General features: G+C 42.6%; 1 protein-coding gene across 1 annotated transcript in view; it reads right to left on the bottom strand.

Moving 5' to 3' along the window:
- Positions 1 to 814: 814 nt before the first annotated feature.
- Positions 815 to 9,546, bottom strand: part of LOC102040863 (solute carrier organic anion transporter family member 1C1) — a 21,071-nt gene continuing 12,339 nt past the window's right edge. The window contains 6 exon segments of the mRNA XM_014310799.2: positions 815 to 1,162; positions 2,191 to 2,308; positions 3,476 to 3,540; positions 7,567 to 7,748; positions 8,280 to 8,445; positions 9,409 to 9,543. Of these exon segments, the coding sequence (XP_014166274.1) occupies positions 940 to 1,162; positions 2,191 to 2,308; positions 3,476 to 3,540; positions 7,567 to 7,748; positions 8,280 to 8,445; positions 9,409 to 9,543 (889 nt within the window). The 3' untranslated portion in view covers positions 815 to 939.

The following is a 9,546-nucleotide window of genomic DNA, read 5'->3' as shown; positions in this document are numbered from 1 at the left end:
TCAAATATTGACAAAGCACAAAAATGCCTTCGTTTCAGCTAGAAAATACAATAAATTAAAAGGAAAAGCCCCAAGTCACCTGGTCTTTTAATTAATTTGAATTTTATTTTTCCCAAGCTGTCTTGCCATAGCTTTTTAAAATATAAATCATATGTATCTTGCATAATTTTGTTATTACATCATAAAGTGCATGGAATTACTTAGTACACTGAGTACTAGCAAGTAGCAAGAAACTGCTGGAGATCTAAAAAAAAGCTCTATTTTCATCCCAGTTTCCTTTGGATGGTACTCTTGTGGCCTCTTTGTAAGGACAACTTCTATTGCTGATGGTTGTGCTGCAACAAAAGCTACTGGAAAACAGATTCCTCCCCACAACACTGACATCCCAGGTGTTATGGATGGAACCCATGAGGTGCCCAGAGCCTGTGGCTAATTTTTCCTCCCAGCAAACCTTCCTCCTGCCCCGTGCCTCCCTGGTGGCAGGGACAGGCTCCGTGCTGGGGATCCCTGCACCTTCCAGGTGGCCAAGTCAGGTTTTGTGCTCCCCTTGGCTGGTGCCACGGCAGAGGAGCTGCAGGGCAGCCTCCCCACTGCCCCTCACACCCAGGGGGACACTGAGAGGCAGCAGCAGCTCTGGCAGCTTCCTGAGAAGGGAGGGAGCTGAGGGGCAGCCGCAGAAACGGGGTCTGGGTGAGGGCACAATGCACCTCCCCAGGCATAGGAAATCCCCTAGCTCAGCAGAAAAAAAGGGTGAGCAGTGTTTTCAGAGTTGTTCACATGCTAAAAAATATTGGTGGTCTTTGCTTTTGGGGTTCACAGTGAAAATTGCAAGAGGATGAACATTTTCAGGGCGGCTACTAAGATACTGCTTCACTGATGATGGATTTTTGCCTGGAACACCAGTCACTGGGTAAAAGCACGGTGGAGATCTCAGTTTTCCTAAAGTCTGGTCTCCTTTTCTGGCCAGTAAGTCGACTGAATTAACTGGTCACTATTGACAAAATTATCTTTTCTACTCTTTGTCCCACAGGTGCCTCTCTCCCCGTTGGCTGAGAGGGTCTCATCTTGTGGAGAAGACTTTTTTCGGAGAACCCAAAGGACAGCAACACTGAAGAAAATGGACACCGTGCCCAAGACCAAAGTCAGCCCCAGGTACACATACCTGAGAGAGAAATGATTGATCAGAGCCAGCACACGACCAGAAGGCATCAAGGACACATTCATCTTTTCATCAGGTAAGGCTGGGTAGGGACACTTCAGTCAAGGGGATGACCCTGGAGAGCTCACCCAGCTCAGGTACAGAGTGCTCTGTGCTCAAGAAAGCATCTCAGGCATTGACTGACCTCCACCCCACCGTGCCTCAGTAAGAATAGCACTAATATTTTTAGGGCAGTTACTCTATTTTTAAATATATAAACAGTACCAGTGATGACAAGACCATTCGATGGCATTTTTGCTTTGCAGGCATAATGACAGCAACAACAGCAGCAACAATAACATCATAATGTTTTATTAGCAAAAAGAGTCCCAGCTGAGATTCTGCTCTTTCCTTCAAGTTTTCAAAACAAGATGTACCTTTCTCTCATGTTTATTTGCCTTGTGGTGGGAGAAGGGACAACCTGTTTCCCATTTTCCTCTTACCATTGTTATTCCATTCTTCATTTCTGGAGAAGCCTTTCACAAATGCAGTTCAGACAATTACTGTCCTCCAGCAATAAATCGATAAAGATAACTCTGCACTTAAGCCTCTAGATAAGCCAAGCATGTTTTGTGGCACTTTTGCCTTCCATTTTTAGATACAGTTCCAGCATGGAGAAACATTAGGTTTAATAACTTATTTACACACACACACACACACACATGCATACTATGACAGCAGAGATATTGAAAGCCGAGGGAAGCTTTAGCATAAAACTCAGGTTTCAAAACAACTTCTTTTTGGTGAATTATTAAAAGACAATTATTTACAGCTGATACTGAAACAAGATGATCTGCTCCTCCCATCCAAAAAGAGATTGAATCAAAAGAGAATGGTGAAATGTGAGCATTACTGTTAATATTGTTAATCAGAGATTTCATTCAGTTTCAGATCTTTCACTCAAATTTTCTAACACAAATTCTTCTACCAGCGCCAGGTGTAGATGCACTTTAAGAACAAAAGGTAAGGAAGAAATGGAGAAGAGCTGTTACCTGAGTGCACTGGAGTCATAGAGTCTGCACGCTCCTCTTCCCCCACATCTTTTGCTGCCCCATTTCAGGCAAGTGGTGTCTATGGCTACTCCAAAATACACTGGGGCTGGAATCCCCGCTGGGTGTATTGAACAAACAAACAGAGGTGAGAAATTTACTGTCCAGGGTGATCAGTTTCGATCTAGAGGCAGGTTCACGCAGAACATTCAATAATACATTCCAACAGCAATGACACTTGCATGCTGGCTGGGGAAGACGTGCCTTGTGCTGCCCAGGCACACACCACCCTTTCCTCCCTGTGGGAAGCCAGGAAAACATGACAAAACATCAAAAAGCCTCTGGAAGTCCCTGGAAGGAGTGCTGGCCATGGTTTGGTTTCCTCACCCTGCAGGACATCTCTGGGGGAAAAAAATAGGAGATAATTCTCCTTTCTTGAGAGCAATAGAGCCTGTTCAGCCTGGGTGTAGGGTGAGGATGAGAAGGGATAGAGACAGTGGGGTTTGGAGCCTGCAGTGGGGCTGCAGGAATCCTCCAAGTATCTTGAGATCTCACTGTGGCAGGGGCAAAGCTACTGCAGTTCTTGGGGCTGATGGAAAGGAAAAGCCTTTTTACACATGCTGATGGGGACACCCTGCACTCTGTGTCACCTGGGGTGCTGGAGGAGAATGTAAGCCTGGAGAGAAAATCCTGGCCTGCAAAGATATAAGAAAGAAGCCAGCAGCTTGGTTTGATATAATTTCATCCAGTTCATCTAACCCTGCTCATGTAAATAGGTGACTTGTTTCTTGCTGATTTTTTTTTCACGAAGACCTAGAGGGTTTTAGAATTTCCAGTCCATTGGCATCTCATGTTACCCTTGATTTCAGGTGGTTCTCCCACAAGGCTGCAGTGATCCCCACCTGTAGGCACACCTGTAGTCAGTCACATTAATTCCCTTAGAAACTAGTGAATATATGCCTGAAAAGCAATCACAAATTCTCAGGCACAGCTGCTCTATTATGCTTTTTGCTGAGTAAGGGGACAAGATGTAATTTTGATATTAGCTTCATAGCCTACAGGACCACATCTCTATAAATATTGGCCTTGTGTATTTTAATTATACCTAAGATATAATTATGTGATTTATGAAGTACAGAGCAATTTCCTTTTTCCAACCTGTTTTAAAAATCATATGATATCTGTTTGCAGATAGACATTGTTTTTTCCAACAATCAAAGCTCAGATCTAAGATATATGATTAGTGAGGAGTGAATTAAAACTGACTCAGGAGTACAAATTAACTTACCAAGTACTCTTATTGCCAGGGTATAGATACCAAGTGCAAATGATTTCAAGTGGGGTTTAATGCACCTGAAAATAATAAAAGAGTTGTTAACTAGGAATAAAGCATCAGGTGTATATAATTAGAACACAAATAGAAAGCAAGAGAAAGGAATGTGATCTTTTCTTCATGTCATGGACTTTGAGCAAACTGCAGAAATATGTAAAAAAGGTGATAAAAGCAGAACAGCATCTAGGAATTCTGAATATCTATATTCAACATCACATTTTAAGATGGTTGTGGATTTTCGGATGATACCAGCACTTGGGTGTTACTAACACAGGACAAGAAAATTGCTAGTGAAATCATGCATCCATTGGATGGTTTTATTCAGTTAGACACTCCCTGAAATTCAGGATCAAGGCTAGTACAAGGTATTCAGGCACTCACTTTTCCTTGTACCCTATCTAGATGAGGATCACACCTCCTGTAGGGGTAAATCCTCCAGGCCATCCTCTGTCAGAGCAGATCATTTGCATTTGGACCCTGCTAGGATTGCAGGGTGAGTCCCACACACACATCCAGCTCTCCTGGCTCCAGATGAGCCCGGCTCCAGCCTTGGATTCTCATCCTGGGTCCCTGAGGGAGGGAGAGGAGGTGGGCAGGGGATCAGCTGCCTTTCCCACCCTGCTGGCAGCAGGGTGTGTATGGAGCCTCTCAGATCTGTAGGAATCACTTCTGCCCCAGCAGCTGCTCAAACCTGCTGCTCCACCAGCACCTACCAGACTGGCTATTACAGTGCCTAATCCAGCACAAACCTGGGCATATGTTTGATTTTGGCAAGTGGGTAGTGCCAGTCACACAGTCAAACAAGGAATTTTTGGTATGTGGGGTAACACATTTCTCAATATGGTGGTTAATAAAACTTCTGTCACAGTCATTCTATTCAATAATAAATATATTTAAATAAATATTCAAATAATACAAAATAAACTGGGCTGAAATTCAATTGGTTGCCATGGATGAACATAGCACTCTGGAGATACAGTCTCTGCTCCTGCAAAAATTAATGTAATTGGGAATATGTTTTAAAAAATAATAAAGGCATTTCAGAACTAGCTCTATTGTTCCTCAGCAGGGGTAGTTTTCAACACTTTATTCTCTAATGCCCTGGCCATGGATTATCATCACACAATCTGTTGATTGTGGTTTATACAAGCACTGCCATCTGTGAGGGCATGGCTGTAAAATGATTTTAAGTTGGAAGAACAGTGTCTTGCTCTCCTGCTAGACACCTGCTACACAAGCACTCCTCAGCCTGGAGTCCCTCTAAACAAATCTGAGGGCACAGAGAGCAAAAAGTGGAAAATAAAACTAATAACTGGATATTTGATATGTGTTTCACAGGATTTATATCCTGCAAAAAAAATTCTCTTTCAGATGAAAAAAAAAAATGTTTTATTCTTTGTATTGTCTTTGTAAGGAAGCAGGAGCTCTTTGTGATGCTGAGTGATAGCCAGACCTCTTAGGGAGATCTGAGACTTCCCTTTCACTGCCTAATCCCCTGCTATTAATAGCTGGTGCTTGAACAACAGCTATCAGAACTGCAGGGCTTTTTCCCAAAAACTTCAGGGCTTTCCCAAGTTCCCTGGCTGCTGTAATTACACTAATACTCCCAAAATGACATTTCAGAAATGACTTGGTCACCAGCTGTAAGCATATTTCGATGGCTTCAGTGTGCAAACCATCAAAGTAAATGTCACTAAATCTTACAGGCTTTTAGGGATTTAGCTGTATTTGTCCTCCGTGGCAGGTGCAGTGATAGCTGCTCACCTGAAAACATCAGCTTGCTTAAGTGCTGGAATCTTAACAGAGATGACTGAATGCTGAATAATTTTTAAAAGCGATCATTGGAAAAAAATACATAATGAAGCCTGCAACTCGACCTTGGGACTATTTGTGTCAAGGAAAATTTATTTTCCTTCTGGTAACAGAAGCACACTTTCAATTCAGCCAGATTTTTTGAGAAAGACAGACAGTGATGGATTTCAAAAAAGAAAAAAGTAAGCATGAGCTTAAAGTGGAGTTGTGCCCAAAGGTCATTTGCAGTGCAGAAAAAAAAAAAAGGATTGAACTTACTGAAATATGTTTTATTTAGCTGCACATCAAAGGTGGATGTCTCCAATCCAGCAGGAGAACACATAACTTCTCAGTTTCACTCAAATGTCTCTCAAAGTAAAATGATTTTCAACAGCAATAAAAGCATTGGAGCAGAACCAATAAAACTGTTTTGCTGATTTCCTATAACAAAGTGGTTTAGTATTGTAACTGAAAGCCTTTCTAAGCTTTTCTGACTGAATTGATTAAGCAGTAAGACCCCCAAGAGCCAGTTCCTATGGCTGAGAAGGGCAGGGAACTCCGTGTGATTTGAGTTGGCACGTGCTCAGTAATGAACATCTCCCAAACACTCAATTTTTAAAGCAGTGGAGACAAGAAGAAAGCAGGAGGTTGAGCATGGCTACCACAGTTTTGAGGCCCTGTGAGGTACCAGATCTGCACATTTTCCATCATGTACCTCATGGATAGAAGAAAGATTTGATATAGAGGGAAAGGGGAACTGCACCCCTGCATAGCTCTGTGCCCATATTTATCCAATGTGGCAGAAGCAACCACAGAGAGAAATCTGGCACAAACCCTGAAGGCTTTGCTGCAAGCCCTCCACTCATGGCTTGTCACAGACAATTTTCTGAAAAATCCTTTGCTAGGATTTTTTTTCTCCTGAGAAGCTGAGAAGCCTTAGAGGAAAAGAAAAACAATAATTATCGGCTGCTGTGGAATGCAGCAGGTGCATTTTTGTTTGGTCCATGTGAGTTGTTTCTACTTGATGACCAATCACAGTCCAGCTGTGTTGGCACTCTGGTCAGTCACAAGATTTTATTATCATGCCATTCTTTTCTTTCTAGCCTTCTGATGTCTTCTTTCTCTTCAGTTAGTATAGTTTTAATATATAATTTTCTTTTAATATAATATATATCATAAAATAATAAATCAGCCTTCTGAAACATGGAGTCAAGATTCTTATCTCTTCCCTCATCCTGGAACCCTCAAACACCACCACAATGAATCATCTTCATCCTGGCACAGGGACAGCTCAGTTGCGCAGGAGCTTCAATAAAAATGGTCTAAAATGGATTACAGTGCGATTGTTCTTGGAGAGAGCCCTCAGGGAGAGAGAGATGCTGTGAGGTTTTGCAGCACTCAGTGGTAACCCTGCAAGCTGTGTGAGGAAAGCTGTGCAGCTTGTGCACACCTCACTGGCAGGGTTTGCGCAGGGCAGTGGAGAAGGATCCTCACCTCAGCCATCCCTGAAAGTCTCTGTGTGAATATTTATTCTGAATTAAGGACTGTGATGGAACCGTAGCTGAAGTCACATTTCTTTATTTAGGTTTTTCCACACAGCCTATGTTCAGCCAGTTCTAATACTGGCATTGTCCATATGCTATAAAGATACCAGCAATGAGACAGGGCCTGGTCCAGAAAATTGAACTCAAAACCAAGGAGAATTTGGGAGCAAGAAAACACAGCTATAATACTAAAGATTAGTTAGACCGGATTTACTCTTGTTTTGTTTGAGAAGTAGAATGTGCCCATCTGGAAATAATTTGGAAAAAGGAACTGAGAAAGAAAGGTTTCCAAAACAGAGCAGAGCAGGACTTGGAATCCAAACATTGCAAGTAGCTGACAAAAATCCAGATTAAGCACTTGTAGTATTAAATGCTTTTGCACTTGCTAAAATTAGCTTCAAAGCTTACAGTGATGGACAAATAGTTCCAGCAGTTAAATATGCACTGGGACAAGCATTCAATAAATCTGTGATTATCACAATAGGAAAAAAAATCTCATGCTAAAACAATTGTTAAAACAAGGAGAAAAATCTGGGAGAGAACAAATATATGAAATATATTTGGAAATATAACAAATATAGGGAATATGCCACCTTGCATAGCTGCAAAACATTTCCCAATACTAGGAATACCAGGAGGGGAAGGAGTGCCAGTCATGTGTCAAAACACACTGAAAACATTTGGCAATGCCAGCAAGGAATTATTCCTTACCTTAGAAGCAGTATGTATCCAGGTGTGCCACCTACTGACAAAGTGTATGAAGTGATAACTGATATTACTAGGAAATACAGGAACATTTTGGGACACTCATTTCCTTTTTGACACGGTCCCACCGCAGCTGAGGAGCTCTGTGAAGACTCAAAGGTTCCCACACAGCTGCAGTTAAAAAATACCTGGAAGAGAGCAGGCAAAAGTGCATGAAAACCTAAATGGTGGAGAAGTGGATGTTCAGGAATTGCACACTCTGGATGGCTGAAAATGGGAAATGTTTTATGAAAGGAAAAGGCTTATACAATGAAGGAGAAAATTATAAAGTATCTACTGTTGATGAATCTAGTTATTAGGGGTTTTTCCAACAGTCTTGGTAGGCAAAAGCTCAAAAAAAAAAAAAAAGCCTCCAACATTTTCTGCTTGTGATTTCTGCTGGCAACAGCAAGTGAGAATATTTTAAATGTGGGTGCCAGATCGCTAAAAAACCCTGAGGCGTTCAGGGCTGAAGAGGATGTCCTGTGCTCAGTTTAAATTCACTTTGATGGACCTGGTTGTATCAGAAAGAATGATCCCACCTCACACAGAAATGAAGGATTGTCTTACACCTTGTATCAGATATAAAGTCCCCATCTCCCACAGAAAGGAAGGGTTACCTTACACCTTGTATCAGAAATAAAGTCCCCATCTCCCACAGAAAGGAAGGGTTGCCTTACGGTGTTTTTCCCGGTGCCGTTGGACGCGCGGCAGCCGGCCAGGCAGGGGGACACGTAGGTAACCCCATTCTCCCCACAGATGGGGTCCCAGTCATTCCTGGAACAGGAGCAGCCTGAGTTGCACTCTGAAAACAGGGCTTGCTCGTGGTCACTCACTGGTTTAGCTCTGTGGAAAAAAGACAAACTCAAAAGGTGCTGCCCAGCAGATGTGGAGGAAACCACGATCACCTGTGGGGCGATGCTCTCTGCCAGGAGCACCTGGCCACCCCTTCCCTCTGTGGCCCATTAAAGGTTGTCTCTTCACATCCACACAGCAGTGTAAATCCTCATTTCTCTGTTATCCAAAGGTTTTCACACTATCTTACCACCTACTGTGATACAGTATGTACTTTATTACAGGGGACAGCTACCAATTTATATTCATGTATTTTCTCAGATTTTCTAAGGTTTTGGTTATGCAGCTTTAACACAACTAGGCAAGTGGCACAGAAGGGAGTGAGTTACTCAAGGGAAATGGTCTCTGTAGAAGTTAGCAAGGAACTGATCAGAATGGCATTCATCTAAACTGAGTGTCTAATACCTTACATGACAACTCTGCCAAATTCAGTCATCAGACACCAGTGGAGTAGCTGCTGTGAGTCAGCACTGGAAACTCCTCCCAAAAAGTTGGTTTTACAGAGTAATAGCATGGGTAAAATGTTATCCTCAGGTGTACCTCATGGTTAATCCATGAATCCTTCAGTTTTCAGTTCAAAGGCCATTAAATGCCATTCATTTTCAGTGGCACACAAAGGCAAGAAACAATTAATTGAATCTCTTCCCCCCCTACTGAGCTACTCACGTTTCCAGGAACCACTGGGCTCAAAGGATGGGTCCCATGGCAATAATAATAAAAAAGTAATCAGAAAAATAATCTGCACTTGTGACAGAAACCCCACTGGTTTATGCCACAATCATGAGAGGGTCATGACACAACACCCACTGGAATGGAGTGGTTTCCATTGATTTGAATCAAATTTCTGGGAAGCACACTCAGGTCAGCCACTCTCTTTTCTACACGATCTACTTTGTGAAACAAAATGAGGAAGGAGTTGGGTTTGCAGAAGCCCTTTCTGTCCTGCCAGCATACCCATGGTAGGACACAGTCAGTCCAGCCACCTCTGAGTTCCCACAGCCCATGGCAAACAAGGAAAGCAGCAAAAGGTAACCAAAGAAAGATGATCCCAGGGAAAGCTTTGCAGCCCCCACAACGCCAACTCCAAATCTC

The sequence above is a fragment of the Geospiza fortis genome, unplaced genomic scaffold (genome assembly GCF_000277835.1).
Source record: "Geospiza fortis unplaced genomic scaffold, GeoFor_1.0 scaffold583, whole genome shotgun sequence".
In the NCBI taxonomy this organism is placed as follows: Eukaryota; Metazoa; Chordata; class Aves; order Passeriformes; family Thraupidae; genus Geospiza; species Geospiza fortis.
This window is presented reverse-complemented; position numbering and strand designations above follow the sequence as displayed.